Source organism: Camelus ferus, chromosome 23, assembly GCF_009834535.1.
Source record: "Camelus ferus isolate YT-003-E chromosome 23, BCGSAC_Cfer_1.0, whole genome shotgun sequence".
In the NCBI taxonomy this organism is placed as follows: Eukaryota; Metazoa; Chordata; class Mammalia; order Artiodactyla; family Camelidae; genus Camelus; species Camelus ferus.
The window spans coordinates 13086653-13109963 of NC_045718.1; the positions used below are offsets into that span (position 1 = coordinate 13086653).

The 23311-nt window shown below is 61.4% G+C and overlaps 1 protein-coding gene across 5 annotated transcripts in view; it reads left to right on the top strand.

Annotated features, from left to right (window-relative positions):
- LGR6 (leucine rich repeat containing G protein-coupled receptor 6) overlaps positions 1–23311 on the top strand; it is an 88757-nt gene that overhangs the window by 50043 nt on the left and 15403 nt on the right. For 3 of the 5 annotated variants that reach the window (XM_032466910.1, XM_032466911.1, XM_032466914.1), the window contains exons 5-10: positions 5542–5757; positions 9863–9934; positions 12129–12923; positions 22365–22433; positions 22711–22782; positions 22951–23022. In XM_032466910.1, coding sequence (XP_032322801.1) covers positions 5542–5757; positions 9863–9934; positions 12129–12923; positions 22365–22433; positions 22711–22782; positions 22951–23022 — 1296 coding nt within the window. The remainder of the gene's footprint in view (positions 1–5541; positions 5758–9862; positions 9935–12128; positions 12924–22364; positions 22434–22710; positions 22783–22950; positions 23023–23311) is intronic. The other 2 variants (XM_032466912.1, XM_032466913.1) reach the window with 1 other exon arrangement.

Here is a 23311-nt window from a genome sequence, read left to right on the forward strand (position 1 = left end):
CACTGCCAGGGAGGGGATGCTCACATCCTCGGACTGGCGAGAGGCCCTCTCCTAGGCTGAGGGGACCACACCATGGGAGGGGCCTGGGAGCACCTTCTCTGATTGGAGGAGGCGGGATTGCTCCCTGGACTGGCTCTGGGGGGTCTCCTTCCGGCCACCTGTCCTCATGGACTTCAGGCCCTCTCTGCTTCTAAGGACCCTGTCCCCCCACTGCCGTGTCCCCCACGTCGTGTGGCTGGGAGCTGGGGGGCACACTCGCGGAATGGATCAGGGACCCCGCCCTTTCTCCTAGCTGACCCTGAGGCCTCTGGGGGCACCGGCCTGTAGATTCAAGGTCAGCTTGTGCCACCTGCTGGGCGTGGGGCTTCACGTGTGGGATCCCTGTTGAATGGCTGCCTGCGTGGTGACATGCGTGGTGAGGTGGCCGTCCACTGGGAGCCCCGAATCTGTCCCTCTGCTGGTGCACTTGACTGAGGTCTGGTAGGATACAGGGTGGATTCGAGAAAGACACTCCAGGGAGGGTCTGTTAGGTCAGTTTCATGCTCTGCGGGCTGTCAGGGGCCCCGGGCTCCAAACGGGAATGTGCCTCCTTAGCCCAGAGACGTGCGCACCTCTGTGTCGTCACGCCCAGGTAGGGGAGCCAGGCTGGCGGGAGGGGCCTCCCACCCCTCTGGGCACTGGGCTCACCTTCTCTGGGCCTCAGGCTCCTCAGATGAGGTGATGAGGCGGGGCCCCTTCAAGCTCAGGCACAAGAGTGTTCCGAGATCACTGCTGCTCCGGGGCCACAGTCAGTGAGAAGGCCCTCCGTCCCCTAAACCTCTTCCGTGGCCACTCGTTCCCCGTTAGGGTCTCGTCCCCTTCATTCCGCCAGGGGGCCAGGTGCCGACTCCCCAGGAGTCCGGTGCTCCTTGGCCGGCCCCCCGACCCCTGGGGCTTGGAGGGAAGGGGCCTCAAGCCTCCTTCCCTGTCTCCCCCTGGGGCGGGGGGAGTGCGAGCTCCAGGGTTTGCTGCCTCCTGAGCCCGGGCAAGCCAGAACTGACCTGAGACGTCCCTGCTCATCTGCCCGAGTGCCCCGGGGAAGAACTGAAACCAGACATCACTCCAGGAGCCCAGGCCCACGTGGGAGAGAGGAAAGGGCCGCTGACTTCATTCCAAAACGTACTTGGTGTAATTGGCCTCTTCCTCCTGCCAAACCCGAGTCTGTGGTGGACTGGCTCCCCCGCCTGGGATGGCAGCTGCTCCGAGGCTCCCCCCCCATGACGGGGGACCTGGCCCACATGCCCTCGAGGACAGGGTACCCTGGGAGCCTGACCCCTGACCCAGGGGTGAGGAGCTGCTCAGGAAGCACCCTGTCCTGTGGGGGCTGGGCAGAGACAGTAGAAGGGACCCAAGGATCGGGGCTCCTGGGGGCAGGAGAGACTCACAGAGGCGAGAGGGGGAGAGGAAGTAGGAGTCAGGGTGGCTCCATCTCCCCCCCATCCTCTCTGGACCCCTTGGGGAATGTGCCTCCAAGGGGGTGTCTGTCCTCTAGGTCAAAACCACCAGGAGGACCTACAGCCGCTGGTTCCTCCCTGAGCCCCAGGCTCCTCTGGGTGGCCTCCTGGTGAGAGGGACTGGGAGGCGGGAGGGCGGGCTCTGAGCCGTGCCCTTCGCATTCAGCCTCCAGATGGTCTTGTCTCAGGGAGGAGGGGGTAGTTAAGCCACACAGCTCAGGAGACTGCCCCCCACAGCCCCACAGTTAAACGAGGGCTCTGTGCCTAGACCCGTCTCGAGGCCAAGGCCACACTCACAGGACCCCCAGGCTGAGAGCTGCCACGTGACGTGCCGAGCCAACATACCGGAACGGTTACTCCCACCCGTCTGAAATTCCAGTGTAGCTGGGCGCTGTCCCAAGTATTGCCTGGGACACACTTACACTAAAAATTGCTCATCATTTATCTGCAACTCAAATTTAAATGGGCAACATGCATTTTTATTTGCTAAATCCAACCATGCTGCCCTGGGTCCATGTCCCACCACCAGCCCACCTGCCCTTGTGGAAATTCATGCAAATTCAGGCCTGACCGACTTCTCCCACTGCCGTCCCATGTCCTTCGTTTGCCAGTTTGCCGAATTTCCCCCTTTGGCACATCCCTGTCCCAGGAGCGCTGAGGTACGGGCGAGTCTCACTGAAGCTGAGCAGCAGTGGGGGCCCAGCCTGGCAGAAGAGGCCTCTGAGGCCCTCCAGTCTCTGGGTTGCACCAAACGCAGGAGATCAGGGCCATGGTGATGTGAGGAAGTGGGCACATGCGTGTGTAAGGGCACACATGTGTGCTCACTCTACACACACACAGGCAGCTCCCAGACGCTGGTCACGGCCTCACTGGCTCCCAGGGCTCCTCAAGGAGGCACTCAGGTCCTTACCCTCCTCGGGCCCCCAGGACCAGCGTCCCAGGTGGTGAGCACGTGGTCAGACACCTGGCTGGAACCCCAGCCCAGCAGCCCTGCAGCCTTGGGCCGCTCTGTGAAATGGAGCTGCTCAGACATCACGGCCAGGACGCAGACCTCACACCTGGCGCTGACCTGACACGTGACGGGGCTCATCAGGGGATCAAGGTACCGCTGGTGTCATGGCGTCACTGGGGGCCACACCCAGCCCAGGGCTTCAGTGGGGGCACCACTGTCCTGGGTTCCCTCCAGGCCTCCAGCAGCTAAGCCGCCCCTCTCCCCATGAACTCATTCACTTGTTTACTCAAGATCACTGCCGGGCACCGTCTGTGAACCACGCGGTGTGGGCGTGCCGGAGCCTGGGGCCTGGTGATAAAACCAGGAGCAAGGCCCCCAGCACAAGCCGGGCCCCAACCACCGAGGAAACGCTGCAGCCTCCCTCTCCCATCCAGCCGCCCAGCCACTGCACCGGAGCATCAGAAGCTCTGGAAGGCCTGGCTCAATGCTTCAGGGACATTAATGTGCTTCAGACTCAGGGGACCCTCCGGAAGTCAGGTTAGAATTCAGGCTCTGACTCCCTAAGTCTGGGATGGGGCTGAGATAATGCCCTTCTAACGAGCTCCCAGGTGGTGGCGAGGCCGATGGTCCTGGACCATGTGCTCGAGGAAGCTTGATGCCTCTGGGGGTGGGGGTGGAGCCGGCGAGACAGGCTGGAGAATGTAGCTCAGGCCCCCTCGGTGGGCTGGGCACGCAGGTGTGTGAGAGCTCGGGACTGTTGCTGCGGCAGTGGTGGGGTGCTCTGGGAGCACTCCAGGTCTGCACAGAGATCAGTGAGGCACATAAACACTGGAGGTGTGTGGAGTGTGCGGGTAACACAGGTAACAGAGACGTGTTCTCTGGAGCTGGATTGCCTGGGTTGAATCCCAGTTTCACTGCTTACTACACATGGGACCTTGGGCGAGTTACTCAACCTCCTGCACCTCCCCATTCTCGTCTGCAAAACGTCAATCTCATGGGCCATGAAAATGGAAGGACTTGATGCGTGTAGCGCCCGTGGATCACAGTAGTGCACACTGAGTAATCGTGGGCTCCAGTGTATGAGGAGGGACCAAAATGAGGCTGGAAGTGGAGGATCAGGCCAGGCAGGGCCCCCCGGGGTCTGTGATGGGGCTGTTCTGGGAGCCGAGGAGCCCAGGCATGCTCCAGGGGTGGGGGAGCCCAGGTGGAGGGCACTTCATGGGCAGGAAGGAGGCCGGGCTGGTGTCCTTCAAGCACTGCTAAAAAGACTCCCAGAACTGCTGGACGCTGGAGCCTGGCAGGCCAGCCCTACAGCCACCCAGGCCAGAGCAACAGGGAACACCCCCAGCAGGGGCACTTTGGGGGACGGGATGTGGCCGTACCTTTCTGACGAGATGGTTGTGCAGGCTCCTGTCTCTTCGCTGGTCTTCGGCCTCCAGCATGGCCCCTCTCCAGCACCAGGAATCCTGCTGTGTGTCCGCGTCCTTTGCTGGAAACCCTCGTGGCTCCGCGTTTCCCTGACAGCGTTGCTCGCAGGCCCTGGCACACCGGCTGCACCTGCCCTTCTCTCCCGTGCTCCCCTCCCCTTCCCGAAGCCCCACTGGCCACTTTCATCCCCCACAATTGCCCTCTACTCCCTCTGCTGGGATCTACCCCCCACCCTGACCTGCCGCCCACCCCCCGGGGCCACCAGGCCCCCATGTGGCATCACTTTCTCCTGCAGCCTCCCCTGTGGTCACCCTGCTCCGTGACTGTCAGTCCGACCCTCCCACTGAGTTGGAGCTCCGCGGGGAAGGGCGGAGCTCCGTCTCCTGCGCACCTGATGCTTATCCGGCACTTTGCACCCTGTCTGTGCATAGAACATCAGGGCCTCGTAGAAACAGATTCCAGGCCCCGCCCGACAGCAGAAACAGACCGTCCACAGTGTTTCCACCTGTGGTCCCCAGGCGACCCCTGCCACATCAGCCATGAGGGTCTGGCGGCCATTGGAGGCTGGGGACTGGAGGCACCGGCCCTCACTGAAGGGATAGTGGCCTTTGGGTCAGGTTGATGTGGGTGGAGGCCTCTCCTCGTTGCAGCTGTCAGGCCCTGTACTGGTCGGCTGCTCTCCCGCGACGCCTGCAGGTGGGCGCCTGCCACTGGGATGGAAGGGAGTCTCCCCTCCACCCCGACCCAGGCACACAGATTCTTCTTAAGGGTCCGGATTATGGGGCCCTCGGGCCTTTGCAAAGGAGGGCTGAGGTCTCCGCGACACAGGTGCCATATGCTGGCTGTGTGGAAGAGCCAGGCCTCAGCACAAAGCCCCCTCAAGACAGCAAAGTCCAGGAGCAGACCCAGGGTCACAGGCCAGCTCGTCCCGTCCTGTGGGGCCAGCTGCAGGGGGTGGGGCTCAGCCCAGGTCCCTGACCAGGAGGTGTGGTGGGAAAGGGCATCACTGCCTGGACTTACCTGTAAGAAGCCAGGGTGGGCTGTCTCCTGTCTTGCTGGGTTGCCAAGATCCTCCAGAACTCACATCAGAAGTCCTCCTGCCACCTTGGACCCTCTGGTTGTGCCCAGACAGGGTCACCCCCCCCCCCCGTCAGCCTACCTGCTCTGAGAAGCAGCCTCACCTGTGGCCATCAGCCAAGCAAGGAGCCCATCAAACAGCTGGGTCCCTGGGAAGTCGGGGAGCAGGGGCTCCGGGGTTGGGTGGTGGGAGTGGCTTGCATCTTTGGGGAGGCATTTTCTTTTCCGTGCAGAGGGCAGGGTCGTCCCTCTGTCGACGGTGGGAGCATCTCTGTTGTCTGGCCCTGGAGTGGCGAGGCTCTGGAGGGATGGTATCTCCCAGGGGAGGGGAGCCACAGTTCAGAGGGGAGCATGGGGTGGGGAGACGTGTCCACACTGGGCTGCGGGTCACCAATAGGAACAGATGGCTGACAGGGTCAAAGGAATCGTGGGGTGGGGTGGGGGTGCACCACAGGAGCTTGAGGAGGTGGGACACTGGGTGCAGGCTGGCCTTTGGTCCCGGGCACCTTGAAGGCCCTGTGGGGTCCTGCCGGCCAGCTGGCTCTCAGTCTGCACCTGCTGGGACTCACCTCTCCACCCTCTCTCCACCAGGCGCCTCGATGCCAACCTCATCTCCCTGGTCCCGGACGGGAGCTTCCGGGGGCTGCCCTCCCTCCGCCACCTGTGGCTGGACGACAACGCGCTCACCGAGATCCCGGTCAGGGCCCTCAGCCACCTCCCCGGCCTGCAGGCCATGACGCTGGCCCTCAACCGCATCGCCCACGTCCCCGACCGCGCCTTCCAGAACCTCAGCAGCCTGGTGGTGCTGTGAGTGCCGCCCCCACCAGTGGCTCTGCCCTCTCTGAGCTTCTCCTCATTCTCCCCAGGGCCAGGAAGGGGGGTCTCCTATTGACCCTCCCCACCAGAGGCCGGAGAACAGGAGTTAAGCTGCCACCCTCTGGGCTGGGACGTGCAAGTGCCATCGCCACACCGTGCCAGCTGGAGGGCACGTTGGGGCCTGGGATGAAGTCCTCCGCATTTGGCGGTCGGGCGACGGGCCCTGTCTTACGCTCTGGCACAGGGACAGGATAAATTCAGCTCATTCCCAGGCCTGGAGGGGCGAGGAGAGCTACCATGTGCAGTTAGACGGCTGAGCCCCGTCAGGGTGATGACCAGGGAGACGGCATTCCTGGCAAGAGTTGGAGACTGGGGTTAACTCTGCCTTCCGAGGGGAAGTGTGGGGTGCAGACTCACTCCTGGCTAATTGCTGTGCGGGGCTGGTAAGTTCCCAGGGTAATTACTAAGGGCTTGGAGGTCACAGGGAATTGCTCTGGGTTACATGCTAATTGCCGAGGGATGCGCCTGCTCGTGACTCTGCCAAAGTTGCCTCCTCTGCACTTTGAAATCTGGTGTGATTCTCCAAACTGGGGGCAGGAGGCAGGGGTGACGCTTAGTGCACCTGAGAGACAATAAAGCAGGCCCAGGTCTGTCTAATTCTGTCCTGGGAGACCTGAGAGGCAGGATGGACGTCCCTCTGGACCATGTCCTCCTGCCAGCATGGCCGAACCAGCCCTTCTTCTGGGCGGTGGGGTCTTGACAGAGAGTAAGCAGAACAGAGTGGCTGATTCCAGCTTCAGCGACGCCCCTGCGACATCCTGCTGTTCACTGTGGGTAAACGGGGTCAGATCTCCAAGACAGGTCTCCGGGGAGAACAAGGGCCTCTCAAGGGAGCCCTGGGGGCCATGCAGAATCAAGCACCGGACAGCCAGCCCACGTTGCAGGGTGACTGTGGGCAGGATGGCGCATGACTTGTGCCAAGGGAGCCAGATGCTGAGATGCGTCACGTGAGCTCGGGCTGCTGGAGCCAAGGGGGAGGCCGCCAGGGGAGGGTCCTGGGCCGGGAAGGTGAGGACAGGTGAGGGCAGGCTTCCAAGCAGGTGTCAGTAAAGACGGGGTCAGGTAGGGGGAGTTAGGGTGTCACTGTCAGCGAGCAGTCCAGTTGGGGGAGAAAAGGCCGGGAAGGTGAGTTTGGGGCACAGGATGTCTGAGCGGGGGGTTGGCTTGTCTGCAGTGTGGGGGGAAGCCAGGGTGGAAAGAGGGCACTCAGGGACGCCAATCTGAAGACGGGTGGGGACAGGGGAGACAGGCGGGAAGGCTGGTCAGGAGGCTTCCCGAGAGGCAGCGCAGCCTGGTTCAGGGAGAGGTGGGGGCCTGACGGCTCTGAAGGAAGAATCCACTGGTTGAGAGGTTTTCAGAGGGTGGGACTCAGAGTCTGGCTGGGGTGGGGCTTGGGACACTCAGCTGCTGCAGACCCAGGAGGGTGGGGGGTGTAGAGGCCAAGGGACTAAGGGGAGAGGCCTGGCCACAGAACTGAGAGCAAGAACCGGCCCCTCCCACGGGCAGCGCCAGAGCTCCGTCCCTGCCCTTCCCGGCCTCCAGCTCCCGAGGGGAGGTGGGAGAGAGGCTGCCCGTGGCAGGTGACCTTGGAGGGGAGAGGAGGCTGGGAAAGCCTTCCAGGACCAGGGATGAGCTGCGAGAAAACCTGGGGCAGAGAAGAAGGATGGTGTGACAGGAAGCAGGAGAGAAGTTCTGGTGAACACAGGCAGTGGAGGGCGTCTGGCTGGAGCGAGGGGGCCAGCAGGGGCGCAGGGGCTTCTTTTGACCCGAACCCTGGGCCTGCGTCTTCTGCCACGGCTGTGGCCCTGGGGACCTCGAGGGGTATAATGGGGCGGCGGTGCCGTCCTGTATGTAGGCCATACCTCTGCATCTGACTCTGAGCCCCAGCCAGCCTCAGCACGCCTCGGGTAAAGGAGGGTTCGGAGGCCTGGAGCTGGACGTGCGGGAGCTGAGGCTGCGTGGACCAGAGCTGCCTGGGGCGGGGTGGAAGTGAGGCGCAGCGGGAGGCAGGGTTTGCTGCGGGTTGGGTAACAGGTGTGGAGGAAATGGGAAAAGTTAGAACCCAGCGAAGGGGGATGGTTCATTCCCAAAGGCAGAAAGGGAGTGCAGTGTTTTATCCATCAAACGGAAAGTCCCCATGGGAGGGGTCTGCCTCCCCCCAGGGATGGAGCAGGTGGGGAAGGACTCGGTTCTGTCAAGAACCCCCATGCTGGGCGGGTGTGCCTGCCGCCCCATGTGAGCGCCTCGGAGGCAGCCGATGTCTTCCTCCTGCACAATTTCCTTTTCTTGCCTGAAGATGTTTCTTAACCCTTGACCTTTCGTAGCCTGGCGAGAAAGTGGCAGAACGTGGGGCAGTCTGCACCCGGTTTTCCTGAAGCAATGCAAGCTTTGACCTGCGGATTCCGCTCTCCCTTCAGGGAATTTCTTCTGTGCCACCTTTCTGAATGCGTCTTCTGTCTCCTGTTTGGACGCCGTCCCTCGGAGACACCCATGCCCTGTGTGGAGGCACCTTTGTGTCCTCTGCTGTCTTGGCCGTTTGGTCTCGCGCAGCCTCACTCCGCGCCCATCACTCAGCCCGTCTCTGACCCCAGCCTGCCGTCAGCAGCTCCCTGTCTCACGCTCATTGGCTGGTTTTTCCAGGATGCAGTTTTGTCCTCAGTGTCATTTTCCCTTTCATTTAAACTTTCTGTCTTTGAAAGAGCGTCTGTTTGTGGCAGAAGGCAGTTGTGACAAACGTCCTCTGTCCCTCGCTCGCTCACCAGCTGCATTTCCTTCTGGGCCCGGACCTTTCCCTGCGTTTGCACCATCTCCCCTCTCCCTCCATCTCCACCCGCCACCGCGGGTCTTTGTTCTGGCTTCTGCTGTGTCATCTTTGGGCTCCTCAGTCCCCTCCAAGTGGCAGTTTGTGGGCCAGGTTGTGGGTAAATTAGGGTCTGCCCACCTGGCGGTGCGTGCGGGTAGGGGAGCGTGCTCTGAGGGTCTCTCCGCAGAGTCAGCCTGTGTTAGCTACAAGCTCACTCCCCGCGCCCAGGAGTTCCCTTGGGCTTCAAGTTGCTCCTCAATTCAGTGAGGAGCCTGGACCCTTCATGTCACTGTCCCCTTTCACCTGTCCCCTTGGAAGCCCACGCGCAGTGGGGAGAGAAAGACAGACTGGGGATTTCAGGGAGAACCTTCGGGATTTGGGGTTTTTGCCAGTTTGATTTCTGGACCGAGAGGCCGACGAGGGGCCAGCACGTTTGCTCGGCCTCCAGTTCTGGCCGTTTGTCCACGTGAGGCCGTGTGTCTGCCCTTGTCTGTTGCTACTTGCGGTAATTGCTGTGGGGCAGGAGCCTTGTTTCTGCTGTTTTCGTTCCTTCCATTGGGAGCCAGAGAACGGCAGGCCAGCACCTACTTTCAGTCACTCTTGACCTTGGGAGCCTCTCCCAGACTGACCTCCCGCCTCTCTCCCAACACGTGCTCCGGCCAAACCCTCACCATCCCGCACACCCCACCGCCTCACCTGTGTCCTCCGCCCGGCAGGCCCTTCCCTCTGCGTGTCCGCACCACGACCCTCGTGATCCTGTGCTGGACACGGCCCCCATGAAGCCCTCCCCAGCTCCTCTGGCCTCGCCAGTTGCCCATTTCCGAAATCGCCCACAGCTCCCTCCAGCTCTAACAGAAAGCGTGGCCTTCAACTGCACGGGGTCTGCAGTGGTTTGCTGTTGGCTCCCAAAATGCGTCTGAGTCAGGCAGGCTGCATCCTGGGAGCAGGACCTCAGAGGAAGCCTCAGCCTTGGGCCTTGTCACTGAGCCCCTCCCCACGGGCCTGGCAGGAGCCCGCTTTGGCCTTGGCCCCGGCACCCCTCTGGCTTTTTCCTTCCATGACATCTCAGCAGTGTAGCCCGTGGTCAGTCCTGCCTTGGAGGCTGTGACTTCAGAAGTCCATCCCGGCCCAGTCACTTTCTGGCCCCTGTGGCCGCTCAGTCCGCTCGTCTGCTGCCCCTCCCCCAGCCGGATGCTGGGGCACCTGTCCTGACACGTCTGTCCTCCCACACAGGCATCTGCACAACAACCGCATCGAGCACCTGGGGACCCACAGCTTCGAGGGGCTGCACAGCCTGGAGACTCTGTGAGTGCCGGGTTGTCGGTGGGGGGCACCCTGCTGCCTGGGGCCGGGGATCCCGCATCCAGGAGGGTGGGGGCAGCGGGCAGGCCAGCAGGACTGGGCTGCTGGGATGTGGCCCTTCTCTGGAGTGTCACTCCCAGAGGATTCCTTCCTCCTTTGGGGGTTGGAGATGCCCTCTGGGGGTTCAGGGTGGCCCTGCCCACGGAGAGACCAGAACGATGAAGCTGTTAGACAGAAGTGGGACTGCCAGGAGAAGCTGGGCGAGTCTGGGTACGAAGCCTGGGAAATGGAAGGCTTGGGTGGGCGGAGGCGGACGTGGTGGCCGTCCTGACGTCTGCTGGAGGGGGGTGCTGATGATGCCATCTGACTAGCTGAACGGCTGCTGGGCAGGGCAGCCAGTCGGCGCCCAAGCTGCTGATTCTTGAAAAGCCACATTATTCACACATCATCATCCTGGAATTCAGTTCAGGTCAGAATGCACCCAAGCCCTCCCCCATCTCCTCTGGTGTCCGCCAGTCCCTGGGGAGTGGGCTGTACTGGCCCCAAATGAGCACAGAGCGGGCCAGGATAAGCACGCCGGCCCGCCAGCTGATCCCGCAGCTCCCACGAGGGGTGCGCTGGGGTTCGCAGAGAGGAGGTCCCCCGGTCACCGAGTGTGAGCCCCGGGCTGGGGAAGGGCTCCCGGTGTCAGGGGCCTGGTTAGGTTTCTCTCGCCCCCTTGCTGTGCCCCCCAGTCACACACCAGCCCCTCACCCCACACACAGGCGTCATTCTAGAGCTGCGAGGGTTTCAGGAAACCAGAGAAAAAAACACTGGGATGAGTTGTGACCCGAGGAAGCAAGAGTTGGGGAAAACCATTTGGCAAATCCAAGCCAGAGGCCTGGGCCTGGGCCGTCTGCGTTTGCGGCGGCCGAGGGAAGGGGATGGGGAGGTGGAGACCAAGGCACGGGCTGTCCTGTGCTCCACCCGACAGGAAACACAGTCAGGACCTCTCCTGACTGCTGTGTGTGGCATGGGCCGCGTGCCTCCCCCTCCTGCTGTCGCAGGCAGCCAGACAGTGAAACTGGACAGTCAAGGCTGCTGGTTCAACGTGCCGCGAAATAGAGGTCAGGGAGCTGGCGTGGCCACCACAGTTACCCCCCGACAGGACGGAGTGGACTGAGGGCGGGCGAGCTGAGAAACATGCTTGGAGTCCCCAGCTAGTCCTCAGCCTTCTGGGCATGTGTGCTCCGTTCTGGGAGCTGGGGGACCCTGCCGTAAGGACGGCCTTCACCCCTGAAGGCCATGCCACAGCCGCCCCACCTTGGGGGATCGGGAGGTTGGGAGCACGTCTGGAGCTGCTGGGCACCGCAGAGTAGCAGGGCGTGCGTACGTCTGCCCAGAAGCCGGGCTGGGCACACACTGGGTGGGGCTGTCACCCCTAAAAACCCGACTAGCAGCTACTTCTCCACTTCTGGGGCGCGCTGCTCTTTCCCAGCGAGCCCTGGATGGCTGCTCGGGCCGTCTGGCTTCACGGGCGCTGGCTGAGCTACAGAGCAGCCCTGCCGCCGGTGCCCTGTTCCTATCCTCCGCTCGCCACGTGGCCCCGGCCTGCACCCACTTTGCAGGTGGGTGGCCCAAGGCAGAGTGAACAGCACCACGGAGGCAGAGCTGCCTGGCGGCCAAACCTGCAGCCCCCGCCTCAGACGCCCGCTCTCCGGGCTGGGCCCAGTCGTGGTCTCTGCGGGCCTGTCCACAGTCCTGGTGACGAGGCCTCACGGCGCTGGTGCGTGGGTGACAGTTGATGGGTGTGGCGCTCAGACGGAGCCCGGTGCGCTGTGCTGGGGACGTGCGCCCCCCCCTCCTCTCCACCTCCCCCCAGGGCCTCACTCTCAACACCCTCCTGCCCCTCCCTTGAGGGGCAGGTTCTTCTTCCAACTTTTGATCTGAAATTAAAACAGGGGAGAGGGCACTCTTTAACCTCCATCGCCCCAGAGCACGGCTGGGGGCCTGGGGGCAGCCAGATGTGCAGGGAGGAGTGGCTGGGAGAATAAAAGGAGGCAGGAGATGGCAAACATTTCACTGTTGCGTAATTGGCTTCTTCAGGGAAGGGCAGGTCCCCTGGGGCCCCATCATCTGCCACTTAGACCCTCTCATCTGTGCAGCGGAGGCAAGATCAAACCCTCCTGCCTGAGCGCTGGGTTGGGTGGGTCTGCAGGCTCCTCTCAGGAGGGAGAGCGGCCCCAGCCCTTCCCCTGGCCAGGGCGTGCACGCACGGCCACCCAGCCGCCGCACCACACGCAGGAGGGTGCGCAAGCCCGTCGAGCACATGCCGGGCGGCCCTACCGTGGCACGGGGACACTCATGGCAATGTGGCTTCTGTCACGACCTCTGCACTGGAGGCCCGGCCGCCCGGGCCCCATCCCGAGTCCACCTCTGTGAGCCGGGTTGGCCGGAGCAGGAGGCCTCCCCTCAGTGCGCGGGCGCCCCCATCGGCACCTCGATGGGCCACGTCAGAAGCCGAGGAGGAAGTGAAACCAGCACACCGAAGCCCTCTCTCCAAAAGAGCCGAGCAAGGCAAGGTGGCCGCAGGGCCGGGCCAGAGCGGCCGTGTGGCTCTCCCGCGGAGCAGAACAAGCATGCAGGCCGCGGGGCGGCTCTGCAGAGGTGCGACCGCACCAGGAGAGGCTCTGGGGACAGCACTCCCGCTCCCCGAGGCATTCGCCACCAGTCCCAACCTGCCAGGCAGACAGGGTGGGCTCTGCCCTGTGACCACGCCTCCCTTCTGCGCTGCCCCCCGGAAAACACAGCACCAGAGGTGGGCCGGCCCAGCCTGTGAAGTACTCGCTCCAACACTTTCCAGAGGAGAGCAAACCCAGAGATGTGGGGTGAGGTGCCCGAGTTTCTACAGTTTGTACGTGACTGTCAACCACCAGAACACCAACCTCCGGCTCCCGGGAGCGCAGATTGACTGCAGGACTTCCCAAGTGTCTGGGCTGAGAAGTGAGAGAAGGTAGGACCCCAAGCGGCTCTGGGAAGGTTCCCCAGGGCCCTTAGGTCAGTGTTAGGAAGTCATGCCTGGAGACCAAGGGTGGTGTTCAAGCTGTTGTGAGGCCCTCTAATCCCCAGCGTGGCACCACAGCGAGAGAGAGGGGAGCGCCTCACAGCCCCCACAGTGCCTGTCCCAGCGCCCGGGGCCCCGTGGGAGCTTAGCTGGCGCTGCTCTTCTCTCCTGCCCTCCCGCTTACTGCCCGAGGGACACAGCGAGCCTTTCCTCCCCGGCCCCCCTCCCTCCTTCGCAGCACGTCTGAAGGCAGCAGGAGGGTGCTGCCCATGGCGACATTTCGTGGTGGCCCATGGCGTGACCCATCTCCTGTGTGGGGCGGGCCGGGATGCCGGGGCAGTCAAGGCGTGGACATTGTGTCAGTTTCCTGTGGCTGCCGCAACACATCGCCACGAGCTTTGTGGCTTAAAAAATATAAACCCAGAAATGTGTTTCCGCACAGTTTTGAAAGTCAGAAGTCGAAAGTCAGGGTGTCGGCAGGGCTGGTTCCTTCGGGAAGGTCTGAGGCCTCTCCCGCCGCCTGGGGCAGTTGGCCATCCCTCGTGCTCCTGGGCTTGGGGGTGCGTCCTGGTCGTCTCCACTTCTGTCTTCTCATGGCCTCTGCAAGTATCCTCTTCTTAAGAGGACCCCGGTCGTTGTGTTTGGGGCCCACCCTGGCAATCCAGGGACCTTGAGGAGATCCTTAATTATGTCTGCAAAGACCCTTTTCCTAACTAAGATCGCCCGCAAAGGTTCCCGGGGTAGGCCTGGGACATGTGTTTTGGAGACTACAGTTCAGTCCACCGCGGCTGCCCTCGGGTAGGCTCTGTGGCAGGGCCCTCAGGGGCAGTTGATGGTGGCAGGGGTCCAGACCGTCTCGGGCACGTTAGTAGATGGGGCGGGGGTCCTCGCTGACATGGGTCGGGGGTCAAGGGGAGTCTCGTTGATTTGCCTCCTAGTTTTAAGGCAGGTGCCGATCATTCCACAGATAACTCCCTGCAGTTAAGAAAACTGAAGTTTTTTTCTGAAAGACTGCTGCTTCTCCTGTCTCATTTCTCACCCCCACACCCGACCACTTGTTGAGGAAGACAGAGCAGGAGTTACACGTCCGTGGTCACAGGTGGGGAAGCTGAGGCGGACAGCGGCTGGCCTGCCCGAGGGACACAGCTAGTCAGAGCCAGGATGAGAGCGGGGCTGCCAGGCTTCGGCCCGTGCCAGCCGGTCAGAGCGCGGCCTCTGAGGCTAACCCGTAAGACGTGAGGAATTCTCTCCTCACCAGTTCTTAATCATCTTACATTTGTGGGCTTATTAGCTGCAAACTTGTGGGGGTTTGTGGCTCAGAGAAGAATTTATTTTCCATATAAAACTTTTCTTCTGGCTGTTCCCACAGAACCACTAATGACTTCTGACAGGCAGAAAACCCAGCTCCCAGTGCGTCTGCCGTGCACCGCAACCAGGGTGGGTCATCAGTCGTTCTCCCAGCAGACACCCCTCTCCCACCACCCGGCCCTGGGGTAGCCAAGCCCACCGTCTGACCCTGCTGTCACTGCTCCCTTCCTCCCCAGCCGGCGGCAGGGCCGAAGCTTCTGCTTGGAATGTCCCCTTGCCCCAGGCACCCGGCCAGCTGGTCTGGGATGGAGGGGGTGGGAAGCTGTGGGACGGGTGGGGAGCCCGCCTGGTGGGGGCCCTCCCGCAACCCCTGGGCAGCAGCTTCCCTGGCTGATACCGTGGAGAGTAAGGGAATTCAGGTCCGACCCTCAATCCCTGTGGGAAGGAGGAGCTGACAGGAATCGGAGCTCAGCACTCCTTTCTCTTCTGTTTCTCTAGTTCATTCGTTCCATGAATATTTACTGAGTGTCCAGTGTGGGCCAGGAACCACACCACAGAGACCAAAGGGCTCTAGGCTGGGGGTCTTGAGAGCTTCTTAACTTACCACCAACACCCTGTGCCAGCATTTCTGCCCCCAGTACCCAAACTCCCAACCTTGGGACCCCCAGGCTCCACTCCTCCTTGCCTTGTCCCTCTGCGTCCCCAGCCAGCCTCACTCCTTTCCATCCTGAGTATTTGCTGATGATTCCAGCCCAGAAGTCATCTCTCTCCTGGATCCAGATCCAGATCATGGAACCCCCCGCCTCCCCACAGCCCCCACACTGGAACCCCCTCCCCCCGGAACACCCCCCACCAGAACCTCCCCTTGGTCCACCCACTGGAAGCACTGTGACCCCCTGCGGAGACCGCTCTGCTCCCGCGGCTGCTTAGGCCACGACCTTGGGTGACCCTCCCCTCTCACATCTCACATCCCATGTCCGAGCAGTCAGCAGACGTGCTCCATCTCTGAATGCTGACTTCACTCCCTGCTGTCACCAGGCTGGCCAAGTCTCCCCCGGTGATTGTGATGGGCTCTGGTCTGGTGGCCCGTTTCATTCTGTCCTCTGCAGCCTGTACCTGGCACAGCAGATCAGGTCATGCTGCCCCTCTGTTCAAACCCTCCAATATCTCCCGGCTACTCTGGAAAGAAGCCAGTGCTGCACTGGCCTTGGCCTCACCGTCCTCGGTCTGCCCCACCAGGAGGGGCTCTCACACAGCACTACGCTGGCCTCAGGACCTTGGCACTGGCTGTCTCCTTTGTCTGGAATGCTCTCTCCATAGTCAGGGCTTCATTCAGGTATCATCTTGTAGTGAGGTCCTCCCCTACCATCTTGCAGCTTCTTCCTGGCCTTCTCCACCCTTTCCTGTGTCGTTCTCTGCAGGGCACTACCACAGTCTGATAGCCTATGTTATTTGTTGACTGATCTCATCCGTCATCTGTCCCCATCCCTCCTGAGTTCTGTCCACTGTGGTCCTTGCTGCACCAACCACAGGCTGCATAGGGAGGTGCTCGATGAGTACTTGTTGGACAAATGAGTGGATGTGTGGCCCCTGATTCCTCTCTGGGCTTCAGCTTCTCCCCCTGAGCTGTGAGCATTGGACGATCTAACCTCCAGGGACCCCCCCCAGGTCTGATCACCCATACCCAGACCTCGCCCCTGAGCCCAGCTTAATCACCCACAGCCCAGGGGTAGCACAGATGCCCCGTGCTCTCTAACTTCAAGAAATGCCCTGGATGTCGGCCGAACCCACCAGGATGTCCCTTGTCCTTGTCTTCAGTGAGATCCTTTCCCAACAGTCCTGTGGTTCAGACTTTAGGGCCCTGACTTCAGACCCGCTGTGTTCTGCTCTGGGCAAGAGCACCTCAGAGCCTTCAGGCCCCCCGACTGGCGGGCCCACGGTGTCCAGGTGAGGGCAAGCTGCCCACACCTGCAGGACCCGGTCCTGCTCTGGTGTCATGTCTTAGAGTGACAGGGCTTTTCTTTCTGGGGAAGGTGCTGAGAAAGTGGACCGTCTACAAACCTCGATTCAAAGAGCGTGGGTTGAGCTGCTGTGGTCACGCGACAGCTGGGGTAAGGGCTGCTGGAAGAAGTGAAGGGGGTGTTCTGGCTCAGGATAAGGGTGGGTGCGCTGCCCCGGGCACCACAGAGCCTGCCTGTGGGGAGTCCAGGCAGAGGCCAGGCCTGGCCAGCTGGGGCCCCAGGGCTGGTCCCGGGGCGGGGTGAACTATTAGCTCCCCGTTCCCTTCCAGTCTCGGCTTCTCCGGTCTGATGCCTCATTAGGGCAGCTAGTCATCTCAGTGTCAGAACCAGCCGATCTGCCGACCAACCATTCAGACCATCCTCGCTGCTGCTCCAGGTGCTTGGTGCGCTGTCTCCCCGGCGCTGCCGGGAAGAGGGCGTAGGTGGAGGGAGAGGGGAAGGAGGCCACGTCTGTCTCTCCTAGAACCTGAGGACAGTTTTACTAATTGCTGTGCTTGCTAATGGGCGGCCTGTTACGTAGGCTGTTTAGACAGTAAAACAGTGCTGTTAGTTATAACGTTGGTTCCTGGCTCCCCAGCACATCTGCCCCAGGTGTGTGGGGTCAGACTCAAGGCCCAGGCGCAGCCATTAAGTCACGTGCTCGGCAGCTCTCCCGCCTCCACGCCCGCCTCCGGGACGTAAAAGTGGCTCGGAGTTTACAGTCTCTCGGAAACATCTGTTCTGTGTTTTGCTTGGGAGCTGGGCTCACCCACATTCCTCTGTGTGCCTTTACCTGTGATCTAGTGATGAGCAGATTCCAGCCTTGAGAGCAGACGTGTAAGCGGAAACACAGTTAATGAGATGATCCTTTGTGGCTGTGAAGAGTAGAGACCACTTGTGTGTCTGCCGTCTGTTCTGGAGCCTCGTGTCCCGGAAAGGAGGAGGAGGGGGAATCGCATTGTGTGAGCGTCTACCCGGCAGGCTCTGGACCAGGCGGCAGAGCTGCCCTGTGCCAGGGTCCTCGGCTCACAGGCGCAGAGCTGTGACTGGTCCCAGAGGACAGGACCTCTTCCACTGTAAAGCAGAAACCCATCCAAGGACCCTGGCCTCCAGGTCAGGGTCGTTGGCTTGGACCCTCTCAGAAGCAGCCAGGGAAAGCTGGCCCCTCTGTCTGTCCTCCTTCCTGGACTCCCTAAAACCTTGCTCTGGCCCCACTGCTCAGAGCCCAGCAGGAGGCACTCTGTGTGGCTTGCAGGATGTGTTAGCCAGAAGCTTGCAAGACTGGCTTCGGGTCCAGGTGCTGGGACGTGCAGGGAGAGACCGTCTCCCTCCCAGCCTGTTTCCTCAACAGCAGAAAGAAGGGGCTGGACACAGTGACCGTCACCTCCTGTGCTGTGCTCTGAACCTGCAGTGGGGGTCCCGGGGGTCCCAGGAGTGGCCGTTTCTGCACAGCCAGACAGAAAGGAGAAACACGGGGACTTGGGTCCCTGAGCGTCACAGGGCTGGGGTCTTCTCAGCTGCTTTTACTGGCTGCTCCAACCATCAGCTCTGCTTGGATGTGGGGTGAAGCCACCGAGCAGAGACGGGGGACAGCCGCGGACAGCCGCAGCTTCCAGACACGCCCTGGCTGGAGCTGGGAACACTTCTCTTCAACCTCAGCCCTTCCTGTCTGCTCCCAGCTCCCAGGAGCAGATGGAACAGTCCACTCTTCCTGGGCTTCTGGCTGATTCTGGGCTATTAAAGATAATAGACCACAATCCATGGGCGGGTTTTCCAGCCAAAGTTCAGGGCGTGGTGAACCACCTGCCATGGAAGAGTCAGACTAAAGCAGCTTGGGCCGTGGGAGGCCTTTCCTGCAGCCTCCTAGAGCCTGCAGGTGGCTGTTCTGTGAGTCCTGAGCCGACGGTGGTAGGCACCACTTCCACCCTTCTTCCCCAGAGAGGCTGGCATGTGGCCACACCAACCACAGGAGCTGGGAGACGCCAGCTGCGTCCTGCTGTTCCTCTGGTCACTGCAGGACAGCGCTGTCCGGCAGCATCTCCCATGAGAATGGAAAGGTTCTGAACATGGCAGCTGCAGTGTGGCTGGGAAAACCAAGGGCTGAACGTCCAGTTTTATTAACGTGTGATTAAATGTCTGTAGCCCCCAGGGCGGTGCAGCCATGAGGAGGAGGGTGGTTCGGATGGACAGAGCGGTTCCGGCCACGGCCATTTAACAACTGGGGATGTGGGCAGCTTGCGTTACACGTGTGCCCACGTCCCTCAGCCGAACAGCGGGTGTGGCAGAGCACCACCTCTCGGGCTGCGGTGGGAGTCGAGGTCCTTCAAGCAGGGCACGTAGCCTGGCAAGCGTCCGAGGACAAGCTGGAGCAGACGCAGCCGCCCCCCCCCCCCGCCCCCCAGGTCGGGCCCTTTGCCCAACCAGACCACACCGCTGTTCTCTCCAAGTCCCGAGTGCTCTTCCTCTAGACCGCGCTCTGCTCCCCCCCCGCGCCTCCCTTCTCCTCCCCGAGGCCCCACCCTGCCGGCAGGACCTGGTCCCAGCGTCACATCTCCACCAAGGGCCCGGTCTTCCCAGCCTCACCACCGCCCGGTGCCTGGGTCCTGCAGGCCCGCCTGCATCCACTGACTGGATGGGGGTTTCTCTGATCTTTCCCCTCCCTACTTGGCCCAGTGGGGTCCTCTGTGTTTGGGCGGGTGAGGCAGACACCCTTGGCCTGCACCGGATCCACTGGGACAGAGAGGGCTGCTGGGGTGTTTCTGGACAGTTAGAGCTGGCGGTCTGTCCAGGCGGCACCAAGTGCAGTGGGGCTTCTACCCAGGTCAACAGCTCTGCGTGGACACCCAGAGGGGCACAGGCAGGCCACCTCTCTGGCGTGTGGTTTGCAAAATTCTTTTTGACTTTTGTATAATTTTTACTCTCCCACATTTTTCTACAAAAATAGCCTTTTAGTTCATATGCCTTTCACCATGGTCCTTTTCCCACCGTCTGTTAGGCCGCTGCTGGCACCGTTCCTGACCAGAAGCTGCCGAGGAGGCCTGGGACCATGCAGTCTGGCTGCCTGGTCGTGGGTCAAGGAAGTGTAGAGGGGTCGGTGACAGCAGGGTCCCGGGGGGCCTGTCCCGTGGTCTCGGGCCCCGAGGGTCCTGCTCAGGGCGGTCTGGTGCCTTTGTGACATCGACCCCAAACCTCAAGGCTGCCCAACCTCCCCCTCACCGATCTCTAGATTCCTTTGAGAATCCGTTAGTGTTTCTCATTAATCAACTCATCTCACCCTTTCACTCACTCATTTGCTCGTGAAACAAGTGCTCTGCCAGGGCGCCTCTGGAGCTTAAACTAGCAAACAGCGAAGTTTCTGTTTTCAGGAAACGTTCATTCCAGTCGGTTGGGAGTAAAATGAACAAGTGTCTGTCAGATGTCAACATGTTATGTGAGAAAAAGAAAGCAGGGTGTCTCACTGTGTGTCACTGCACCACACGTCACCCCAGAACCGAGAGGCTCAAAACAACAGCTTGCGACGTCTCCTGGATCTGTGGAGCGGCTGGGCACTCATCCGGGCAGACCTCCTACTGGAGGGACTGGTCACGAAGGCTCTATCTGCGGGAGGCCCCACGGGGCAGGAGGCGAGGACGCCCCCCACGTCCGGGGCCTCGGTGCCCGCCGTTGGCTGGCCCGCCTTCTCCGTGTAGTTCTGTCATCCAGGAGGGAGGCCGGCCAGGCGTCCTTACGGGTGCAGAGAGCATTCATACTCCGTGACTCAGGTCCTACAGTGTCACCTCCGCCCCGTTCTGCTGGTCAGTGCCCACGAGGTCAGGCCAGTCTCAAGGAGCCCCCTTGACAGGAGAGGCCGCAAAGGCCTTGGGGCCACCTTTCTGCCAGCTTTCTGGAGCTTTCGCCGACAGGTGACACCACAGGAGGTGACAGCGTGCAGTGTGCTGCTGTGATTCACGTCCCCGCTGCAGAACGACTAGACTCGAGGCCACCTTGCACCTGCCACACCGGGCAGGGGAACAGTGGACCGTGGGGTCTGCTGGTTCATCCCGGGGTCGGGGGAGCCCTCCTGCAGGGGTGCAGTTCGGGGGGAGACCTTCGTGAAGCGGGGGCAGCGTGCAGGTGCCGGCAGGTTTCTCATCCTGAGCAGAAGATCCGGGGCCAGACCAGGGCAGGTCTTTGCACTTAAGGTAGAACTGTGGTGTTGTGGCTTTTGCGTGAAGAGGCTTCCGTGTTACGCGTGGGAAACCTGGTCCTCCTTGGATGAAGGTGGAGAATTCCTGGGTGGGCTGAGCCAAGTCAGAGGGCCACAGGATTTCGAGCTGGTGGGACATGAGGGAGAATCATTTATGCATCTAAGGCCGAAAAGATTTCATCTCCCTCACTCCTGCTGCCAGCAGCCCCAGCGTCCACCCCTCTGACTTTCTGGGCCCCTTCAGTCGCCCACAGCAGATCTGCGGGCACTTGGAAACTCCTTGAGAACCCCCAGTTTCAGTGGAAATGCTTTGCACATGTCCGGCCCTGGGCTTCCCTCCCCTCACTGGCCAGGAGCCATTCTGAGCAAGTCCAGGGGAGGGCGTCTGATTGACTGCAGGATGGGCCAGGGCAGAGCAGGGGTTTACACCGTGATTACCCCAGGTCACCAGGGTCTGAGCATAATCAGGAATCAGCGTGTGTGTTGGGATACAGTTACCCGGCTCCCTGCCTGCCAGACACTTGTCACTGCCCTTCTGGTCCCATCGGCCGGGTTCCTGGCTCTACCTGTGGACTATTAAGCGTAATGACCTGTCATGTGGTGGAACCTAGTGTTTGCCAGACAGCCTGCTGCATCTCTGTAATTAAAGGGCCTCCCTCTGCGCGGCGCCTGCCCTGGTATCGGACGGTCCTCCTGAACACTGCCAGGGCAAGGGGGGGCTCTAAAAGACTGAGGAGATGGCCTGGGTCATCCTGGGGAGCTCAAGAGGGACAAGGCAGCTGAGCCCTGCCCCACTCTGGCCAGAGCCGGAGATGCCGACTCTGGCCTCAGGTCCAGAGGCCCCGAGAAGCAGTTCATCCCCACACGGGGATGACACACTGGGTCCTAAAGCTCCGGACGCTGACACCTGCTCTGAAGCCCCTCGTAGGAGTGGTGGGGTCCCGCCCCATGGCATCGGGGGACTTGCTCTGAAAGCCCTCTGTGGCCCGTTCCCCACCTCCCAGGCTCTGCTCCTGCCTGTCATCAGAACGCACCCCCTTGCCTAGGGGCTGGGCTCTGGACCTCTCCCGAGGACAGTCAGATTCGCTCCTGGGCCCTTGCATTTCCATCCTGCCTTTGCCCCGCCATCCACAGAGGTCACTGACACAGAAGACCCATAGGGGGACACAACTGTGTTGCACCTGCCTTCACAAACATCTGTCACCTGTCACCTGGAGACTTTACTGTGGGACACGCTCCTGGACCTGGAATGACTAGGGTGAATCTTTTAATTTAAAAGGATTCTGTCACATTATGTCTAAAAGGTTGTGCACATTTAAATTCCACCAGCAGATCATTAGAACGCTGCCTCCCCACACCCTGGCCAGCTGGGGCTGCCGCCACTCTTGGAAATCATTTCCATTGTTTTCTGATAATACACGATATGTGTTCACTGTAAATTAAAAAAATCAGGCCACGCAGAAAAGGGTAAGAGAAAATAAAGATCAGCTGTGTCCGCTGCCCACAGGTAAGGACTGTCCGTTTTTGCAGAAGGCAACGGCAGAGGCCACGGGTAGCCAAGGTAGTCACCTGAGGAACCTTCCTGAGTCCCTAGTGCTGGCGACAAGATGTCGGTAACTGCCCCCTTCCCCCCCTGCCCCCTCCCCAGCCACTGATGTCTCCAAAGGCTTGAGACAGTTTCCTCAACCAGTGGGGACTGTTCAGAGGGAGCTGGTTCCAGGTGTCCCCTCAAAGCAGATCTGCAGGGTGGTGACGGAGGAGGAACAGTCCAGAAACGCGCTCCCCGGCACTGGCACTGGACCTGGCAGATTGGAAAGCCTGTCTTTCTCGTGGGCCCCAGACCCGAGCGTCCGTCTCTTGGGGCCCCTGCAATGACCGCACTGCCTTTCTTTCCAGAGACCTGAATTATAACGAGCTGTGGGAGTTCCCTGTGGCCATCCGGACGCTGGGCAGGCTGCAGGAACTGTAAGCTCCCTGTGCGGTTCTGGGGCGTCCTCTGTGCCCAAGGGAAGCCTGGGCCTCCCACGGCCTCACCCCGCCCTCCCCAAGGCTCACCCTGTCTCCTTCCCACGTGGCTGAGCAAATGAGGAAAGTCACAGGCAGGGTTTGAGCCTGGAGTGTCCAGGCTGGCATCCCTGTGGTCCCACGGCCCTTTGCTTGGCTGTTGGAGAGCATCCATCATCCCGCGTCTGTCCTGCCCAACCGCCCTCCACCTCCTCCTGACCCATGTGTTGCCTTCCAGGGGTTTCCATGACAACAACATCAGAGCTATCCCAGAGGAGGCCTTCCTGGGGAACCCTCTGCTGCAGACGATGTGAGTCCCTCTTCTGCCAGTGAGTGGGGGGAGGACGGCGTTGGGAGGTAGGACTCGGGGGACTCCCCCACCAGCTCTTCCCTGGTGTCCACGGTGGGGGAAGAGCAGGGACCTGCCTTGGTCCCAGCAGGGAGAGTTGCATGAAGGAATTCGGTCTCTTTCTTCCAGACATTTTTACGATAACCCAATCCAGTTCGTGGGGAGGTCGGCATTCCGGTACCTGCCCAGACTGCACACGCTGTACGTCAGCACCTCTGCCCCAGCCCTTCCCGCTGCCTCCCGCCTCCTCCCTGCAGACCCCGGACCGCACAGTCTCAGGGCCGCAAGCCTCCGCGTGGCCCAGGCCTAGTCCTGGGCCTGCCTGGGCTCACCGGCCTCCCCGACCTCAGACCCCAGAGCCTCTGAGTCACGCGGCTGAAGGTCCACAACCAGCATGGCTTCTCCGGGGACCCCGAGCCTGACCCTGAGGCCCTTGCTGCATGATGGTCCTTCCCTTCAGCCCCAAAGGATCCCTGGTCTCCTCTCTCCA